General features: G+C 49.5%; 1 protein-coding gene across 1 annotated transcript; it reads right to left on the reverse strand.

Moving 5' to 3' along the window:
* Positions 1-669: 669 nt before the first annotated feature.
* LOC117030754 (uncharacterized) lies at positions 670-20,918 on the reverse strand. Its single transcript, XM_033120979.1, has 9 exons — positions 20,867-20,918; positions 19,921-20,046; positions 9,126-9,249; positions 8,588-8,716; positions 7,488-7,599; positions 6,756-6,829; positions 2,890-3,018; positions 2,296-2,321; positions 670-1,871 (listed from the first exon to the last, which is right to left on the reverse strand). Exons 1-9 carry the CDS (start codon positions 20,888-20,890, stop codon positions 1,644-1,646), a joined length of 972 nt encoding a protein of 323 aa, XP_032976870.1. The 5' UTR covers positions 20,891-20,918; the 3' UTR covers positions 670-1,643.
* Between the last annotated feature and the right edge of the window lie 537 nt (positions 20,919-21,455).

The following is a 21,455-nucleotide window of genomic DNA, read 5'->3' on the forward strand; positions in this document are numbered from 1 at the left end:
AGATCCTTACGACTCGTAGTCGTCCTTCCCTTCTCGAGCCCCACGTTGGGCGCCAGATGTCGCATCCAGCGCAACGCGGGCAGTGAGGGTGCGAGAAGGGGCGGTTTGGGTTAAGTGTTTAAGAAAGAAACAGAGACTTAATGCAGTTAAATCTCTCCAAAGTCTCTCAGTCTCAGAGGACTGGAGCCTGGAATAAGGCCGACTGAAGGTTTTTATTGATAGCTATACAAATACAAGAAAGTAACATTGTTTTTTACACGGTCTGTGAGACTCATACATCATAGCAGAAAAATGTTTATTCCAATCACCCTTTATCTATAAACAGCCGAAGCACAAGGTCCCATGATGTCTAACCTAAGGTATGTACCTTCTCAGGGTCAAGTCTCTCATATTGTAACAGCTCCGTTGAGATAAGTGAGAGAACTGATCTTTATTGTGTTCATGACTTCTGTCACAAACAGGTGCAAGGGAAAAGCCAGAGCCGGCAACAGACTTTCCCAGGCAGGGGGAAGGGGAGGCAAGGCCCTTTCCATATTTCTCTAAGGCAGCTCATTAGGGGTCCCCACTTGGTTCCGCCTGGCTTAGGTTGTCTCTCCCGTGAGATATCTTACCCGTCTTTGGCTGCAAACCATCTATTGGGGACCAGACAGAGAGACATAAGGTACAAACACAAGGATGGAACAAAGTCCCAGAAAGGCACAGTCTTACAGATTCTTCTTTCCTTAAGGAAAGACACGGTGGGACAGTTGACTAGGCTGCTGTGTGACTACACCCCACTGCTGTCCCACAAGGGAGCGTCTCTCACTTCTTCCCGCCTTAATAAGCGTAGAAGCACTGCTCCCACCTGCATGCACAGAAAGGCCGAACATTGGCCAGAATAGAGATGCAAGAAGCAAAAGTAAAAGGCTTCGAACTGGAAGGGAAGAAGTAAAACGATCTCTGTTCATCATCTTTTATGCAGAAAACCCTAAAAAGACTCCACAAAGGAAACACACAAGCACAGCAACTGCCAGTTAGAACTAATGAAGGAACTCCTCAGGTCGGAAGCCTGATCGCAATGCAGCCCTTACCTGACCCACCCGCACCCAGGCAGCGTCCCCATCGCAGGCCAGCACAGGCCAGGAATGAAGCCCCAAGCACAGCCCCTGTGGGACACGGGGAGACTGAGCTCCCATCCTAGGTGGCTCTGGAGGTGGCTGCGGGGACCGCACAGGGTGCAAGCAGCAGGCACTGGAAGGGACTCCCCCGGGACCACTGTGTGCCGCCCCACTGCGCCCGTCTGCACACCACCCCCTTGAGTGAATCAAACACAACTTGAAGGACTGAAATCATTTGCTCTTCCTGAGAAATCCATGTCCGTCCTAAGGACCCTAAGGTCGTCAAGGTCACCCAGGAGGGCATGTCAAGGCGGGGCAGGTTCAAGGGATCTCTGCTGAGGTAACAGAAAGTTCCAGATATGACCCAGTGCAGGGCTGTATGACGTTGACCAGCACTGGGGAAACTGGCATTCTAACAAAAAGGGGAAATGTAGACCAGCTTCAGACAACTGGGGGGATGGGGGTGTGGGTGGGGAGGAGAACAGGCCTGTGGCCAGTTTTGAACAGAATAATAGAATGATTAAGCATGAAGACCGGCCTTCAAAATCATAGATCAGGCTGTGGTGACCTGTCTGGGGCTCGGCTTCCTGCACCTGCTGAAGCCTGTGTGCCATTGACACCCGCCGGGCTCTCTGGGCTCCTGGTGAAGGTCGGGGCCTCAGACACCACGTCCAAGGTGTCTTCAGACGGGCTTACATTTCCTGTCGTGAGGACTGAAGAGTCTGCATCTGGTTCCCCATCTGACGATGCCAAGGGCACTGAGCCTTCAGACAACTAAAAACCAAGAAAACGCTTTCAGTGGGTGATTTGCACAGGTGCCCCTGGGAGGGAAGGAGACCGCGGATCCCATGCCAACCGGGGTTTGGGGAGAACACGAAGGGGCCCAGTGGGGTCAGTGCTGGTCTCGGCTGTGCCCTGACTGTCGGTTTGGCTGGTCTTAGTCAAGGCTCCCCGAGGCCCATTTGGCGTCTCAGGTTCCCCACCGGGAATGGAACCCTCTAGAGCAAAAGCTCCTCCAGCTCATGGCCCTGGGTTCCCATTTGGCCATAAAACATTCAGTGGCTAATACTCAGGCATCCACGGGTTTCCTGGAACTGGTACGGCCACCTCCTGAGCCACAGGCAGGCCTGAGCACCGATGGGAAGCCCGACCTGGGCCTGCACCACGTTACTCAGTGAGAAACCAGGACGACACTCACCGCGTTTTCTCTTCTGTCACCATTTCCTGTGAAGACAGACAGTAAACTGCTTAATGGGTGGCAAGGACTTTTCTGTGACACAGTGTCTTGGGAAGAGATCGCACCCCTCCCCAAGCCAAGGGCACATCAGGGAAGCTGCAGGAATGAGCCCGGTGGGCCTAGCTTCCCACAGTTGTCCGGTTCCACATTTCTGGTAACTTCCACGAGGTCTGTGGCTCTCTGCACCAAGGGCTCCCAGCGGCCATTTGGTGCCAGCAGCTCAGGGCTCCTCCCCACTGAGTCTGCGGGACACACCCTGCCCAGCCCAGGTCTTCTGTGAGATGGAGCTGGGACCCCATTAACGGATACGTTAGGGACCCGGAAATCCAGCCATGCCCGTCCCTCAGCCTGGGGGTCAGCGGTGACCGCACTGCGGTAACTTCTAGGCGAGTGTCCTCCCTTTCGGCTGCTCCATGGGGTAAGAGGAGCCTCAGCTGGTGAGAACCAAGTGCCGACAAGGAAAGGCCCAGCCCTGTCCTAACTCAGGCTTCCCCAGGACCTGCCTGCAGCCCGGGCGGTCACCCCGTCCAATGGCTCTAACTCCATGCTACATACCGTCTCGGAGACGATGGCACACAGCCCAGATACTTCCATATTGTGTCTTACTGTAGCAAAGTATGATTGCACAGGAAATCAGGACAATGAGACAGATCGCCACGAGGACAAAGAATGAGTATCTGTACCCTAAAATGGGGAAAACAGAAACTGTCACAGTAAGGTCAAAAATGGACCTTTTCTTTCAGCAGCCACATGATAAGGAAGAAAAAAACAGACCCAGCAATTCTCCCTCTGGGAAAATAGCTGAAGGAAACTATGTTCAGGAGACATGTGCACCGCATGTTCACAGCAGCCAGGGAGGCATGGAAGCCACCAAGTGGCCCGGACAGAAGAATGGACAGAGAGGCTGTGGTGTGCACATGTGTGCACGTGCACATACACACACACCTGTACACACACACACGTGGACACACATGTTTGCACACACACATATACACATGAACACACAGGTGCAGAAACACGTACACACACACACAAGTGCACACAGATGTGAGGAGTGGGGGGGTGGGCTGGAGGCAGGGGACCAAAGGCACAAAGTTGAGTTATGAGATAACAAGCCTGGGGCTGGGATGGCGGCTTGGTGAGGACAGCTAACGCTGCTGCACGTGTATCGGAAAGCTGTTCACAGAGGACATCCCGAGAGCCCCCATCACAAGGAGGAAAACGCTCTCTCCTCTTTCCTGCTGTATCTGTAGCAAATCCTACACGTTACCTAAACGCAGTGCGCTGATCGTGTCCCTGTGTATGTCAGTCAGGTCACCGAGCCCTACCCCTCAAGCTGACACTCCGATGTCAAGTACATCGCAGGAAAACCGCAGGGACAAACGAACATCTCTGCTCACTGACCCAGCAGACACGGCCAACCTGGGGAGGAGGCCCCGTGAGCAGGCATCTGCCAGCCGGGCCTGGCCTTTCCTGGGGCTGGGCCCCAGCACGAGGTGGGGTGGGGAGGGGAGGAGGCTGCCCCAGGTGGGCACACCTGAGGGCAGGTAGGACTCACTCCCTCCCCCAGGGTGAATGATTCATTTGGCCACGTGGGTGTTTAAGGCGGTGGTGCTCGCATGCCCACTCTGAAGGGACGTCCTGTGTCAGGCGGTGTCTCCGGTACAGTCCTCTTACAGGTGGACATGTGGACACGTCGGCCGGCGGGGTGGGCTGACCCAGGCCGGGTCTCTGCTGACCAACGAGGCCTGGTTTGCCCGGTCAGCGCTGAAAGCCCCGGTGTGAAATGTTAAGAGACGTGTGGACATAGGTGTCTGCTCCTGGCTGCTGACACATAGCTCCTGAGTCCCTCGGAATTTCCTGGGTGACAGGAGTGGCTTCTGTCCTAATGAGGCAGCTCTGGTGGCTCCTGGCTGGGGGCTGATGCCCGGAAAGACCAGGTCCTGATGTGAAGCTTGGAACTCACGGCCCCACCCAATCCTCCAGGGCGGGGAGAGAGGCCGGAAGTGGAGGTCATAACTGGTCATGCCAAGGCGATGAGGCCTCCATAGAAACCTCCAAAGTATGGAGTTTGAAGAACTTCCGGGTGGGTAAACGCATCCATGTGCCAGGAGGGTGGCAGCCCAGCTCCAGGGGTACGGACGGTCCTGTGCTCGGGACCCTGCCTGACGTCACCCAGGTACCTCTCACTGGCTGTTCGTCTGTGTCCTTTGTATTATCTTTTCTGATAAACTGGTGAATGTGAGTGTCTCCCTGAGTTCTGTGAGCTGTTTTAGTAAATAACTGGATCCAAGAAGGTGGTGGCTGGAACCTCCAATTTGTGGCCAAGTGAGACAGAAGTTGTGGGTAACCTGGGGACCCTCGACTGTCAACGAGCGTCCGAAGTGGGGGACACTCCTGTGGACAGAGCCCTTAACCTGCAGAGTCTGTGCTGACTCTGGGAAGTGTCAGAATAGAACTGGATTGCAGGACACTCAGCTGGTGCCGGAGAATTGGTTGGTGTGGGAAAGACCACACGCGACTGGTGTTACAATTCTGGGTGGTCATCGTGTGAGAGCGAAGGAAAAGCAGGAAGTTTTCCCAAGGCATCTAGGGAACCTGGCAAACGGGAGCCAAGTGTGTCCCTCGGAGAACCACAGACCTGTGATAGAGGCCCAAGGGGTAACGTGACCTCGGTCCTGCCATAATAAGGAAACAGGACTATATAACACTTCCTGTTTTTAGTGCAAAACTCAGTGGTATCAGGTACACTCACACTGTTGTACAGCGATCGCCACCATCCATCTCCTAACTCTTTCCTTTTTGCGAAACTGAAACTCTGTCCCCATTAAACACTAACTACACTCCCCGAGTCCCGGTCCAGTGCCATCCAACTTTCTGCCGGTATGAATTTGACTCCTCTGAACAGACAATTCGTCCTTCTGTGACTGTCTCATTTCACTCAGCACATGTCCTCCAGGTCCACACACGTTGTAGCAGGACAGAATGTCCTTCCTTCTTGAGGCTGAGTGATACTCCACTGTCTGGATGGACCACGTCTCCTGTATCCGTTCATCCATCGATGGACACGTGGGTTGCTTCCACCTCACGCAGTTGTGAATGATGGTGTCACGAACATGAGTGTACAAATATCTGAGTCCCTGACTTCACTTCTTTTGGGGTGCACACCCAGAAGTGGGATTGGTGGATCATATGGTAATTCTGCATTTAATTTTTAGGGGACCACCGTAGTAGTTTCCATAGTCTATTATCATTTTACATTCCACCAACAGGGCACAAGTTTCCACTTTTTCTCTGCTCTCGCCAACAGTCGTGTGGTGGTAAAAAATGTTTCACAGCAGCCATCCAAGTGGGTGAGAGCTGGTGTGTCGCTGTGGTTTTGATTGGCCTTCCCTGGCGAGTCGTGATGTCATCCCCCTAACGTCGTGATGCAAAGCGACCGTCATCGTGTCACGGGCTCGCTGACCATTTGATCATCTTCTCTGGAGAAATGTCTATTCAAGCTCCTTTCCATTGAAAAAATTGGGTGGTTAGTTTTTTGTTGTAGTCGATGTGTAGTTCTTTATGTGTTGCGAACATCAGTCCCTTATCCCGTTCTGTGGGTTTTTTCCATTCTGTGGGTTTTCTTTTCACTCTGTCGGCTGCACATTCTCTGAGGCACAGATTTTATTTTAATCATGTGTCTCTTGTCTGTGGTTTTCTTTCGTTGCCTGGTCCTTTGGTGTCATATCCAAGGAGTCATTCCCAAATCTAATGTCATGAAGCTTTTACTCTATGTTTTCTTCTAGGAGTTTTATACTTTTAGTTATTACAGTTAGGTCTTTGATGCATCTTGAGTTGATTTTTGGGTTTGGGGTCAAGTAAGGGTCCAGCTCTTCCTTTGCAGGTGGATGTCCAGTTTCTCCAACACCATTGATTCAAAAATATTATCCCACCCAGAGAATGGCCTTAGCTCAAGGGTTTGTTTAAATTTTTTTAAAGTCCATTAACAGATGGATGACTAACTGAAATGCTATATTCCAGTACGTACGTTCATCCATAAAGTATCATTCTTCCATAAGAACGTATGCAGCACTGACACGCACTACAACAAGCACGGATCTTGAAAACACTCCACTGCACGACAGAAGCCCCACACCAAAGGCCACGTCATACAAGTCCTTTCGTATGAAATGTCCGAACAGGAAACTCTATGGACACAGAGCCGACCGGTATATGGCAGGGGCGGGGGAAGGAAGGGGTAGTTATTATTGTCTAATGGGTGCTGACATTCCTTTTGGGGTGATGTAAGTGTTTCGGAACTCGACAGAGGTGGTGGTACCTTGGTCACTAAATTGTTCGCTCTGAAATGGTTAATTTCATACATGAATTTCATCTCGATAAAAATACACATGAAATAGCAGTAGCAGGGCGTCTCTTACCCGGGTCAGGCTCGCCGCACACTGTGTCTGCCGTAGAGTTGCATTTATGTAGGACGACATTCCCTTTGGGACACCTGAGGGACACAAAGGCCCTCTGTGTTCCTGCTCCCAAGGCCTCCTCCAGGGCCCCAGGCACCAGGTCCACACTGTCACCAACAGAAGGTGGGCTCTGGGGCTGGACTGCAGTGGGCGCTTCCCCGAAACCCACATCTGGGGAGCAGTGTGTGCTGTGATCATCCATCTCCAGTATCCCCCCTCCCTGTGTGTGACATCAGGATATGCTCCAGCAAAACGAAGGAGCGAGCCCAGGAGGGCGGGAAGGGCCACTCGCACTGGCCGCTGGGAGCTGACCTGGAGCGTGGTGAGTCCAGCTGGTGACCCAGGGACACAAGCTTCCTGACGGACGAGAGACAGAGAGGGTGGAGGGGACCTCGGAAATAGTGAGGCTTGAAAAAGACAAGCAATGCATTGAAACAGGGAGAGGCAATCAGAAAAGTCTAGAAAGAAGGAAAAGGAACGTGTGAAATAGAATTTGTCCAAATACAGAATAACATGAAGATTAACAGGATTCTATGGACCTGGGGGAGCTAAGAGAAAAGACGACCACGTGGCTGGTGTTGGCCTGTGGTCACCCGGTGGAGAGTCCCACGTCCCACTGTTGTCAGCTCCTAAAGAATAAGCCCACAGGAGCCCAGTTCCACAGGAACCTGTCACCCCGCCCACGGCACCTACCTGCTGCACCGTCTGCAGAATTCATAGAAGTCCGGGAGCTCGTAGAAATGGCCCGGTTTACATCGGCATATCCTGTCCCTGGTCGAAGTACACTCCATCACCATTTCTTGATCTGTAGGTGAGGAAAGACTGGGTCAGCCCCAGGGGCGCGCCCTGTGCTGCGGGGACACGGGACCTCTATGGTCACTTGAATAGAAGCCGTGTGGCCCGAGTCCGGACCTCAGCGGAGGCCCTGGGATGTTCCCGAGTCTGGTGAGCGCTGCAGACCAAGCTGTGCACATCCTACCACATATTCCCACACCTGTCTCCCCAGGTAAACACCTGACCCGGGTGCTGGCTCACCGGGTCCCAGGAAATGTGGAGACAGACTGGACGTTAGGGATTTACTGTTCCTTCTCCTGGATGTGGCCACAGCACCTGGTTCTGTCAGGGAGCATGTCTGTTCTTAGGAAGTGGGTGCTGTGGTGTTTCGGGGTGAAATATTGTGACTCTGCAGCTGATTTCAAATAGTTCATAGACACGGCCCCTCATACAGGTGATAAGACACTAGCCGTTGTTTAATCATTGGGAAAAAAGCCATTGGTGCCCCTGCTTTATTCTTTCAACTTTTCTACACGTTTTAAAATTTTTCGTATTACAAAGTCCCATTCCTAGACAGGTGATGTTTATCTTATTACCTTTCTCTGTGTCTTCAAGTTTTCTAGATTCAATTCACTAATTTGCAATTTGAATAAAATGATTAAAATGGGGGAAAATTGCTTAGGATTTTGAATCACAGTGTAACTCCGGGTTCTGTCCCTTTTTCTCATGCTCACTACACTTTAGGAACAATTTTTCACGTCCTCAGAAGTTCTGCAGCCACTTGTTTGCAGTGACGGTCAGCCCTGTGCTTTGTCACTGCCCCATCTGTTTTTTACCCAAAGCGGGGCCATGGGCACCCGGCCTTTTCTTAAATTTTCAGGCTACACACGAGCATCCTTGCGGCTAAATATTTAGGCTCAACGTTACCAACTTGCTTAGGACACGTTCCTCGCTGGCCACTGCAGGGTCAAGGGCTGCAGGTTTCAAGGTCAAGGAAGGTGCCTGTGCAGCAGACTCACCTTCGGAACAGGTGGCGCAAGGGAAACAGGAATCCAGGCCGTTGGGGAACGCTGTGAACGTCCCTCTGTCACACTTCACACACCTGCCGAGGGTGTGCGGGCTCCTGCATGGTTCACTGACATACTGGCCTGCGTGAGAGGTGGGGCGCTGTGGTGAGATCCCGCCCCAGGCACACCCTGTATGAGTCAGTCCCCCGTACGAGCACTGCCCAGGTCCCCTCTGCAGGCCTCTGAGGTCTGACATGTGTCCCGGTCACCACCGCATAAGTACTTCCCTCAGGCAGCACCGGTTTCCTTGGTCACCCGCACTAAGGGCAGGCGAGTGCTTCCTTCTAGAAGGATTTCCCTGGGGCCATCTCCCACCTCACCAGCTCTCTGCCTGTCTCCATGATGCAATGTTAGTTAGTGGGATTTAGGTGGGCTGGGAATGAGCTTTCACCATATTAGATGCGCATTTATTCTACTGTGCAGCCAGAGGGCTTGAGCAAGCCCAGCGGCCCAGGGTTGGACACCATCCGATCCCCAGGTGGGGACTCACCGGCCGGGCAGCACTTGCACCAGTGGCTGGCAGTCCAGTACTCGCCAAACACGCACTGAGTCGTCAGGCTGGGGGGGCCTTGGTTCTGCTTGGAAATCAAGTCATTTGAGGTGGTGACCGTGGGCTGGAAAAGGACAAGACACGTTTTACTTGTAGCTCACCTGTGTGGTCCCCTCTGATGTGACGGGCGCTGCTCTCAGCTGTGCAAAGTCATAGCTCGATTACTGCCAATGTCAACCCAGAGTCACCGCTACTGAAACCCCGATTTTACAGGAGCTCGGGTGACCTGCCAAGGTCTCCATCCCAGACCTTCTCCCTGGAGAGCCGGGCTCCTCACCATACACGCCCCAGCCTGCAGGGTACAAACCCCATCCTGTAGGGCCCCGAATTCCGCCCTCAGCCTGTGTCTGGGGGCCTGGGCTCGGGGAGGCCCTAAGCAACCTGGCTCTGTATGTGGGATCAGAAAAGGCGTCATTTTTGAATCTATCTCCTTGGGGTGAATGTGTCACAAGGAAGAGAATTTGGATACAATAAAATCAACAAGAGCAGACCTATCTGGGCTGGCCAAGCACAGAAAGCGGGACAGTAGCCACCCCAGTAAGCTGGGAAACACAAAGGGGCAGGGTCTGCCGAGGAGGAGGGGGTGGGTGGACATGTCCATGAGAAAATATATCCCGTCCCCACGGTTTTTCTTTATAAAAGAAGCTGTTCCAACGCTAGTCCCATTGTCATAGGTCTCCTCCCCCGGGCTCTGGCCCTCCTTTGTAATGGATCCCAGGCTCGTCCAGAACGCTCAGCCCTTGTTCATGGGGCTTGAGTAGCTGCTCCGAGACCCTGGGTGAGCTGGACGCCTGTTGCGGACACTGGGTGCTCAGCTCTGGGACGACGCAGCCAGGACTTCTCTGAGGGGTAGCCCTCGCTGAGTCCGTGCCCAGCAGTGGAGGGCACGGCGTCGCCTAAAATCACTCCTCAGTGTTGTAAGCTCCCTGCTCCTGAAAGCCACCTGGCAGTTGACCCGCGACCCTTCTTTCTCCCTGGCGTCTTCCACCTTCTCCCTCTGGAACCTGACGGCCTTGGACCCAGGTTGTCTATCCCAGAGCAGCTATGCTGCTCTTTCCTGGAGAAGAACGTGCGGTAACAGCAGGAGCACAGGTTCCTGTGCACTCTGAGGTAGCACTTCAGCCTCTCCCTGAAGGGCTGGTCCCTCTGGGGCTGGTCCCAGACGACAGGCCCCTGTCTGTGCAGTGAGAGCTGAGCGACCACATAGGAGCATCTTTCCCCGGAACTGAAAGTTGGAGTCGGCCCTCCTGTCCCCTCCCCCACCTCATATCTAACGTTTAGGCAACTGGGGACCAGGCCATTGCTTTTCCCATCACCCTCATGGGTTCCACGTTCTCTTCTGAGCTGAGGTCCTCCTCGCTCCCCAGGGGCACTCACAGTTGCCCGTCTGGCCCGCTGGCATCTGAGTCTGGGATGCTGAGAGGCCCCGGTGCTCACATTCTTCCTTTTCCCCACAGGAGTCCTTGTAGCCACGGCTTCATTGATTTAAACAAGATGCTCTGGACGTCGTATGTGCAAACACCGCCGACCATTCCAAAGGCGAATGCCCCGCTCAAGACGACCGTCATCCAGGTCAGACATGAACTGGAAAGTCCCAAGTTCACTTTTAACAGTTCTCAGCTTTCGGAAGAGGGACGTCTCCACGGAGTCCGACTTCAGCCTCCATTTGAAGGGCTTGTCCCTGTCTGTCCCCGTGAGGAGGGCGCTGTCTGCGTTTCTAGTCCTGAGATGCTCACACCCTCTCCTCTGGAGATCTGTCTGCATGTGCAGGCTGGGCGAGACGGCAGCATCGCAGGGGACGAACTCCGGGAACCCCAAAGGGGCCATTATGGTCGAAATTCTGTGCTGGGTACCCTCTGGGCACAGCATCAAGTTGTCACTGGAGAGGCCGTGCTGGTCGCCGTACTCCCGGTACAGCAGTGCATTGTGGTCTAAGACGTCTGCAGCGTCTGTCGCTGATGGTGACATCACGCTTGCTCCTCCGTCTTAGGGCGTGAAGTCCTCTTTGAGGAGAGCGGACAAACATCCCAGATCGTGTGCTTCGCCTACACAAAGTGTAGACCAAACTGCTCCTCTCGCTGAGCATTACTCTGGTCATTCTGTCCTTTGTGCAGTGAAGGTGACACTTTTGTAACTGGTCTAAGTTGGCTTTCCCACAGCACCTGCAGGTCAGCTCCTTGGAGCGTCCTTTCTAGGAGGCCACTCAGACACCTCGCTCTCACACCCATCGCCGGCACAGCTGGGGTTGGAGTTTGAGGCTTTAAAGAAGTGGTGGGTCGCATGTTTCCATTAATGGCTTTACATTTTGAAGAAAAATAATCATGGGACTGCATGGCTCTGGGAGGACCCTGGAGCTCCAGGCGGGTCTGCCAACCTGGTGCTTCTCCTCCTGTGACCGCCTCAGGTCACTCATGTCCATGAGGGAAGAAGCAGCAAGTGTCCCCAGAAAGACTGATGTAAAGCAGGACGTTAAATGCAGGTAGGAAGGCTTCCGTCTGTAGTTCTATCATCTCTTTGTGAACCAAAAGCAAAGACTGTCCTCAGCGCTTTCCCCAAAGCCAGCCCCTGCTTCTCAGTGGTCAGACTTCTGTCCTCCTGGGTCCCTTCAGAAGCCTTCCTTAGACATCTGGCCAGGAGTAGGTCCTGACCACAGCGGGAGGACCGTGGGCACCATTCACACGACCAGGACCAAACACAGTCCGCTGGGACCCACTACAGGTTGACAGCGAGGCTTGTACCGGGCTCCTGCCCATCTGCCCGGACTCTGCCTGCACTGGGCTGACGATGGAAACGGTGGGACAAACGGCCGCGCTGGGACTGTAAGCTTGAGTGCCAAGGCCTGTGCACGGGGCGGGGGGTGGGAGTGGGGGGCGCGTGTGCTTGGGGGTGGGGTGGGTGACAGCCCGCCTTCCTCTTCCCTGCCAACAGAGCCTGAACTACACCCAGCTGGGTCCTCACCAGCTCCCTAGGCGACTAAGCCTAAGCCGAGTCCGCTCCCCAGCTGATTTCACCCCGCTCGGAGCACCACCGTATGATTTCACTCATATGAGGGATATAAAACAGAAAACAATAAATGAATGAGAAAAACACACAAAAACTCATGGACACAATCGGTTACCAGAGGGAAAGCAGGAAGGGTGATAGAGATGGGTAAAGGGGGTCAAATACAAGGTGAGGGAAGAATTCACTCCGGGAGGTGAGCGAGCACACAGTGCCGTGTACAGGTGATGTGTTAGAGAAGCGTACACAGGAAACCTATGGAATCGTGTGCACCTATCTCACTGCAATACAGTTAATAAAAATGTGCACTCTGCCTAGTGAGTAGCCACGGACAGGGCGGGTTATTGTCTGAAAGCATCGCGCCCAGGAGGAGTCGGGAAGAGCTTGCTCTGAGGAGCTTGAGCCACCCCCGGGGTCCCGTCTCAGCTCCTGGAAACAGGGCTTCGCTGCAGCAGGCTTTTCTATTTGATGTTCTGGTTTGAAAATGGCATTGAAATTTCAGAAATCAGCTCACTGTGAAAGCCTACGGGCACCCGGCATTTTTCAGCTTTAGCAAACTTTTTCTAGTGCTTTAAAAAGTTTCCATTTCAAGAGTAACTCATTTCATTAGAAATAGTGTGAAACCTATTTCACACTATTTCAAATATTTATCCACAAATTGAATGTTAAATTAACAGCATTCAAAAGCAAAGAAAACTAAAGACAGCAATGTTGAAAAAGTTTCAAATATCAAGATTGATTTCTCGGGCGGCGGCAGCGAAAACCGTGGTGGCACCTGCAATTCCAGGCATGCACAGGATCCCAGGGCGGAACGGAAAGCACAGAGACCAGGAGAACAGCTAAGAGACTCGTGGAAGGATTACTTGAAGGGCCCAGCTTAAGAGGCACAAGATTCAACATATCCAGAGGCCAACTCCAGACCAAACCAGAGTACTACCGAGTTTGACCTACAAGTCATACACCCAGAGGGAATTCTCTGCAGGCACTAGAGCCCATAGAGGCCAAACCACATTTAAGTGGTCAACCCTCACGCAGCAGAACGCCCTGCGGTGGGCAGAGCCAAGTCTCACAACGAGTCAGCCTAGGAGTTAACCCCACCTACTCACAAGCAAAAAGCAATTAAAGATCTTCTTGAACAGGACAATATACACAACACAAGAGTCACCTTTGGAGCACATGCAGAGGAGAAGAACGAAGTAGTGCAAGTCAAATATAAAGGACACATACTACATAAGATAACCTAGCAAGAACTAAGAACTCTAGGGGATCTACCTAATACATCAAAACAAACACAGAGAGTCAGCCAGAATGGGGAAACAAAGAAACATGTCCTGAATAAAAGAACAGAAGAAACCTCCACAACTGGAACCAAATGAAGCAGACGTAACCAACCTTTCAGAGACAGAGTTCAGAACACTGGTGATAAGAATGTTTAAGGAGCTTAGAGAAGAGATAAAGAAGGATGTAGAAATCATAACGAACAACCAGTTAGAACTAAAGAACACAATTACCGAAATTAAGAACTCACTTGAAGGAATTACCAGCAGGTTAGATGAAGCAGAGGATCGAATCAGCGACTTAGAAGACAAGGTAGCAGAGATCACCCAAACGGAACAACAGAAAGAAAAAAGAATAAAAAACAATGAGGATGGCCTAAGAGACCTCTGGGATAACATCAAGCGCAACAACATGCGTATCATAGGAATACCAGAAGGTGAAGAGAGGAAGCAAGGGATTGAGAACGTATTTGAAGTAATGATGTCCGAAAACTTCCCCAACCTGATGAAGGAAACCAACATACAAGTCCAGGAAGTGCAGAGAGTTCCAACCAGGATTAACCCAAACAGGTCCACACCAAGACACATTATAGTTAAAATGGCAAAGCTTAAAGACAAAGAGAGAATCCTAAAAGCAGCAAGAGAAAGACGGAGGGTTACATACAAGGGAACTCCCATAAGACTATCAAATGACTTTTCTACAGAAACATTGAAGGCCAGGAGGGAGTGGGAGGAGATACTCAAAGTGATGGAAAACAAAGGCCTACAACCTAGATTGCTTTATCCAGCAAGGTTATCATTTAAAGTTGATGGAGAGATAAAGAGCTTCCCAGAAAAGAATAAGCTAAAGGAATTTATTACCACCAAGCCAGCATTGCAAGAAATACTAAAAGGATTTCTGTAAATAGAAGAAAGATCAAAACAACCTAACTACAAATTTAAAAATGGCAATAACTATGTACCTATCAATAATCACTTTAAATGTAAATGGATTAAATGCTCCAATCAAGAGACATAGGGTGGCTGAGTGGATAAGAAAGCAAGACCCTTGTATATGCTGTGTACAACTCACCTCAGATCAAAAGACACACACAGGTTGAAAATGAAGGGTTGGAAGTAAGATATTTCATGCAAATGGAAACGAGAAAAAAGCTGGAGTTGCAATACTTATATCTGACAAAATAGACTTTAAAATGAAGAACATACTAAAAGACAAAGATGGGCACTATATAATAATAAAGGGATCGATCCGACAAGAGGACATAACCCTAGTAAACATCTATGCACCCAACATAGGAGCACCTAAATATAAAAAACAGGTACTGACTGACATAAAGACAGAGATCAACAGTAACACTATTATAGTAGGGGACTTCAACACACCCCTGACAACAAGTGACAGGTCTTCCAGACAGAAAATCAATATGGAAACAACAGCCTTAAATGATACATTGGACCACTTGGATTTAATCGATATTTTCAGAACATTTCACCCCAATGCTGCAAAATACACGTTTTTCACAAGCGCACATGGAACATTTTCCAAGATAGACCATATGTTAGGCCACAAAACAAGTCTTGATAAATTTAAGAAAATTGAAATCATACCAATTGTCTTCTGTGATCACAATGCTATGAAATTAGAAATGAACTACAGGAAAAGAACTGGAAGACACACCAATTCATGGAGGCTGAATAACTTATTACTAAATAATGAATGGGTCAAGCAGGAGATCAAGAAGAAAACAAAAGATATCTCGAGAAAAAACGAAAATGAAAACACGACGACCCAAAATCTATGGGATGCCGCGAAAGCAGTCCTAAGAGGGAAATTCATAGCTTTGCAGGCCTACCTAAAGAAACAAGAAACAGCACTAATCAACAGTTTATCTTCACACTTAAGGGATCTGGAAAAAGAACAGCAAAAGAAGCCCAAAGGGAGCACAAGGAAGGAGATAATAAAGATCAGAGCAGAAATAAATGAAACAGAAACCAGAAAAACAATACAAAAGATCAATGAATCCAAGAGTTGGTACTTAGAGAAGATAAACAAAATTGACAAACCTTTAGCCAGACTCATTAAAAAAAAGAGAGAGAGGACCCAAATTAATAAAATCAGAAATGAAAGAGGAGAAGTGACAACGGACGCCGCAGAAATACAAAAAGTTTTAAGAAGTTACTATGAGCAACTATATGCCAACAAATTTGACAATTTGGAAGAAATGGACAATTTTCTAGAGGCGTACAACCTTCCAAGGCTAACTCAAGAAAAAACAGAAAACCTGAATAGACTGATTACCACCACGGAAATTGAATCAGTAATCAACAATCTCCCAACAAACAAAAGCCCTGGACCAGATGGCTTTACAGGTGAATTTTACAAAACGTTCAAAAAAGAATTATCACCTATTCTCCTCAAGCTCTTCCAAAAAATCCAGAAGGAGGGAAGACTCCCAAACACTTTTTACGAAGCCACTATCACCCTGATCCCAAAATCAGACAAAGACACCACAAAAAAAGAAAACTACAGGCCGATATCTCTAATGAACATAGATGCAAAAATCCTCAACAAAATATTAGAATTCAGCAATACATTAAAAAGATCATACACCATGATCAAGTGGGATTCATCCCTGGTATGCAAGGGTGGTTCAACATCCGCAAATCAATTAATGTGATACACCACATTAACAAAATGAAAAATAAAAATCACATGATCATATCAATAGATGCAGAAAAAGCATTTGATAAAATCCAACAGCCATTTATGATAAAAACACTTAAGAAAGTGGGAATAGAGGGATCATATCTCAACATAATAAAGGCCATATATGACAAACCTGCAGCTAACATCATACTCAATGGGGAAAAGCTAAAACCATTCCCAGGAAAGATCAGGAAAAAGGCAAGGTTGCCCACTATCTCCGCTTCGATTCAACATAGTGCTGGAAGTTCTAGCCACAGCAATCAGACAAGAAAAAGAAATAAAAGGCATCCAAATTGGTAAGGAGGAAGTAAAATTATCATTATATGCAGATGATATGATACTATATATAGAGAACCCTAAAGACTCCACCAAGAAGCTATTAGAGCTGATAGATGAATTTAGTAAAGTAGCAGGATACAAAATTAATATTCGGAAATCAGTTGCATTTGTATATACCAATAATAAAACATCAGAAGGAGAAATTAAAAAAAGAATCCCATTTACAATTGCTCCAAAGGCTATAAAATACCTGGGAATAAATTTAACCAAAGAAGTAAAAGATCTGTACTCAGAAAATTATAAGACACTGAAGAAAGGAATGAAGGAAGATATAAATAGATGGAAACACATATCATGTTCATGGATAGGAAGAATTAATATAGTTAAAATGTCCATACTGCCTAAGGCAATAAACATATTCAACGCAATTCCTATCAAACTACCAACGACGTTTTTCACAGAAATAGAACATATAATCCTAAAATTTATATGGGACCATAAAAGACCCCGTATACAATCTTGAGAAGATTGTAAAAGACCCTCAGCAATCTTGAGAAATAAGAACAAAGTGGGAGGTATAACAATACCAAACTTCAAATTATACTACAAGGCTACAGTAATCAAAACAGCATGGTACTGGCATAAAAACAGACACATAGATCAATGGAACAGAATAGAGAGTCCAGAAATAAATCCACGCCTATATGGCCATTTAATCTACGACAATGGAAGCAAGAATGTACGGTGGGGTAAAGACAGTCTATTCAATAAATGGTGCTGGGAAACCTGCACAGACACATGCAAAAAAATGAAGCTGGACCACCTCCTTACACCATATACAAAAATAAATTAAAATGGCTTAAAGACTTAAATGTAAGATCTGAAACCATAAAATACCTGGAAGAAAATATAGGAAGAAACTTCTCAGACATTACCCGGAGTAAGATTTTTACTGATATATCCCCTCGCGTGAGGGAAGTAAGAGAAAAAATAAACATGTGGGATTATATCAAACTAAAAAGTTTTTTCACAGCAAAGGAAACCATCAATAAAACAAAAAGGGATCCTACTGAATGGGAAAACATATTTGCCAATGATATATCTGATAAGGGATTAATATCACAAATCTATGAAAAACTCACTCAACTCAACTCCAAAAAAACAAACGACCCAATTAAGAAATGGACAGAGGACTTGAAGAGACATTTTTCTAAAAAGGACATACAGATGGCAAACAGACATATGAAGAAATTCTCAACCTCACTAACCATCAGAGAAATGCAAATAAAAACCACAATGAGATACCACCTCACCCCAGTCAAAATGGCTATCATCAATAAATCAACAAACAACAAGTGCTGGCGCGGATGTGGAGAAAAGGGAACGCTTGTGCACTGTTGGTGGGATTGCAGATTGGTGCAGCCACTATGGAAAACAGTATGGAGGTATCTCAAAAATCTGAAAATGGAACTACCCTATGATCCAGTGATTCCACTCCTAGGTATCTATCCGGAGAAATCCAAAACTCCAATTCAAAAATCTTTATGCACTCCTATGTTTATTGCAGCACTATACACAATAGCCAAGACATGGAAACAACCGAAATGCCCATCGGTAGATGACTGGATTAAGAAACTGTGGTACATTTATACAATGGAGTATTACGCAGCCATAAAGAAGAAAGAAATCTTACCATTTGCAACAACATGGATGGACCTAGAGAACATTATGTTAAGTGAAATAAGTCAGACAGAGAAAGATAAGTACCATATGATCTCACTTATATGCGGAATCTAAAGAAAAGAATAAGTGAATGAACTAATCAGAAACAGTTTTGGAGACAAAGAGGAAAAACTGAGGGTTGCTAGATGGGCGGGGGGGGTGGGGGTAAAGGGGAAGGTGAGGGGATTAGAAAACAATCAGTAACCACAAGATGGCCACGGGGTTTGAAAATTAATCTGGGGAACGTAATTTAGTGGTTACCAGAGGGTAAGGGGGTTGGGGGGTGGGAGATGAGGGTGAGGGGGATCAAATATGTGGTGATGGAAGGAGAACTGACTCTGGATGGTGAACACATAATGTAATTTATAGATGATGTGATACAGAATTGCACACCTGAAATCTATGTAATTTTACTAACAATCGTCACCCCAATAAATTAAAAAAAAAAAAGATTGATTTCTCCCTAAACCATTTCTTCACTGGCAGACTGTATTATCATTTTTGAGCGAATATTCAGATTTAAGAAAACTTCTTCAAGTCTTAGAACTTATCCACCTAACACAGATAAACACTTAAGAATCTTGTTTCAATTTATATCATATTTCAAAAGATTTTCACTGTTTTCTAAAGCTTTGCATACGAATCTCTAGGGAGGCAGCTCATTGGTGACCTGAGGATGAGGGTGGGGGGGTGGGGGGGAGAGACTTTCTGGGGTGATGATTTCGCCAGTGTATAGTATGTCAGAGATCAAACTGCATGCTTGAAAAATGAGCAGTTTGTTGTATGTCCACAATACCGTATATCTGCTAAAAATCCTGGCCATTAAAAAAGTAATGATTAGGGCCTGCCTGGTGGCTCAGGCGGTTGGAGCTCCATGCTCCTAACTCCGAAGGCTGCCGGTTCGATTCCCACATGGGCCAGTGGGCTCTCAACCACAAGGTTGCCAGTTCCCGCAAGGGATGGTGGGCTGCGCCCCCTGCAACTAGTCCTAGTGCCGAGCTGCGCCCTCCACAACTAAGACTGAAAGGACAACAACTTGAAACTGAACAGCACCCTCCACAATTAAAATTGAAAGGACAACTTGCCTTGGAAAAAAAAAAAAGTCCTGGAAATACACACTGTTCCCCAATAAAGTCCTGTTCCCCTTCCCCAATTTAAAAAAAAAAAAAAATCTAAAAATCTAAAAAAAAAAAAATCTAAAAAAAAAAAAAAAGTAATGATTGAAATGGCCCCCCACTCCGCGGCTGGTGTGGACCACTGTGCGGCACCACGTCCAAGGTGAGAAGAAGGAGACCTCTGGCCATGCCTCCTTCCCGGCTGCCCACTCTGCCAGCCCCCGGCGGTCACCATTGAGCCTTACAGGACAGGTCCCGGGCAGAGGCGGCCGCGGGGACCTGTTGGCCCAGGAGATGCCGAGCACACGGTGCCGCCTGGGGTGGGGGAGAGTTCCCAGCCGAGACCTGCTCGGATTCGGGTGCTCGGGGCCCTGAGGGGTGTGGAGCGCTACGGGTTTCCCTCCGGACACCTTTAAACAGCTTTTAGCAAATTCTCCTTCTAGTGCTTTAAAAAAACTACGTTTCAGGAGCGCCGGTTTCCCTCCTGCCTGCAGATCTCAGGCTCAGTCGGGTCTCTCGGGGAGGGTCCCGCCGCCCGCGCCAGCCTCGCTCAGGACGAGCTCCTGGGACTCTGCCCCCTCCCCGGCTCTCCGCGTCCTCGGTGCCCGAGACCCACCCCCCCGCCGCCCACCCACCTGAGCCCGAAGCAGCAGCAGCAGCGGTGGGAGCAGGAGCATGGCACACGGGATCGGGGCCGGAGGCGTCTGGGACTCCAATTCATTAAGAGGATCAAGTAGAGAAAGCTCCTCCCGAAGCTCAGCCTGAAACGACACTGACTGGCTGGCTCAGCCGGGCCTAGTCCCCGCCCCTTCCCTGCCGGCGCTGTGTTAGCCTAATGGCCCGCCCCTCTGTTACTTTGCCGCCCACTTGTCTCTCTGCCACTCGGGTGGGTAGCCACACCTCTTATAAGCGACGCTGACGAGGACGTCCTGCAGCGGAGGCCACCGGCTGGACTTCAGGGTCGGGTCCCCAGAACCGCCATCCGCGGCTTCCAGCAGCCGCAGACTTTTCACTTGTCGCTCCCAGGGGGTGGGGGAGGGGAGGGTGTGGCAGACTTCCACCTCTCACCACGCACCCCACGCTCCCTCCCCTGACAGCCTAGCCTCAGCACCCATCTGGACATGTGCCCGACTGTCCTTATGAGGTAATACCCAACTCCGCTTTCTTTCCTTGAGGATTTAGAATAGGTGTTGGCACGCGAAGGACATAAAGAGAATTCTGGAGGGGGTTCCGAGGCTTAGTGGACGATTCCGGCTGGAAAAGGACGCAGGGCTTTGTGTCCAGAGCAGCTCATCGTGGTATCAAGATGCAGAAAACCACCACTTGGGGGGGCACCCACTCTCCAGCACTGGGGGCCTCCACAAGGGCGTCCACAGCCATTCTGAGGGAACTGCCCTCAGGGGAGCAGGCCGGTCTGCATAAGGCGGGCACAAGGGCTGGAATGGCAGCACCTGCCTACCCCTTCCTAGGCCCCAGTCTGAGCCCCATCCTGTCCTGGGGCTTTGGGGACCACGTGGAGAGGCCTGGAGGGAGTGGTACCCTGGGCGCCCTCTTGTGCCCCCCTCATGGGCACTGGCCCACCTCTTCCCCTCTGGTCACTTTCATCCTTCATGTGCTGTGAGGGCTGGGCTGCTGTCTCTCTTTGCTGTGGACGGGTTCTGTGGTCAGCAGCTCCACCCCCTCCTTCAGGGACATACTGGGCTGTCCCAGCAAAGGCAGGCCAATCACTCTGGCCCTGGAGGCTGTATCAGGAACAGTGACACTGTAGAACGGAAGTCAGAGCATGACTGGGGACAGCAGTGCGGGGTGAGGTGGTTGGTGGGAAATGGTCCTGGGGCCCCCACAGCCTGGGCAGCTCCCGGGAGTGTTACCAGCAGGCTCATCTGATGGCTGGCAGGATGCCCCCCGCTGGTGTTGAGTGTGTCCCTAGGAAGACCCCCACTGTTTCCAAAAGTCCCCCAAGAAGACAACATGCAACATGTGTGCCATTTATTTCAAGGAATGGAGCATGGACACGTCCCTAACTTGAGGGGGTGCGGGGACAAGAACATGGATACAAACACGGGAAAATGAGGCAAACAGCTCAGAGGGCAGCACCGCAACACAGAATAAGGCTCTGCGTGTACCTGTGTGTGCAGGTGCTCACACACACAGGTACACGTACACACAT

The sequence above is a fragment of the Rhinolophus ferrumequinum genome, chromosome 11 (assembly GCF_004115265.2).
Source record: "Rhinolophus ferrumequinum isolate MPI-CBG mRhiFer1 chromosome 11, mRhiFer1_v1.p, whole genome shotgun sequence".
Lineage (NCBI taxonomy): Eukaryota > Metazoa > Chordata > Mammalia > Chiroptera > Rhinolophidae > Rhinolophus > Rhinolophus ferrumequinum.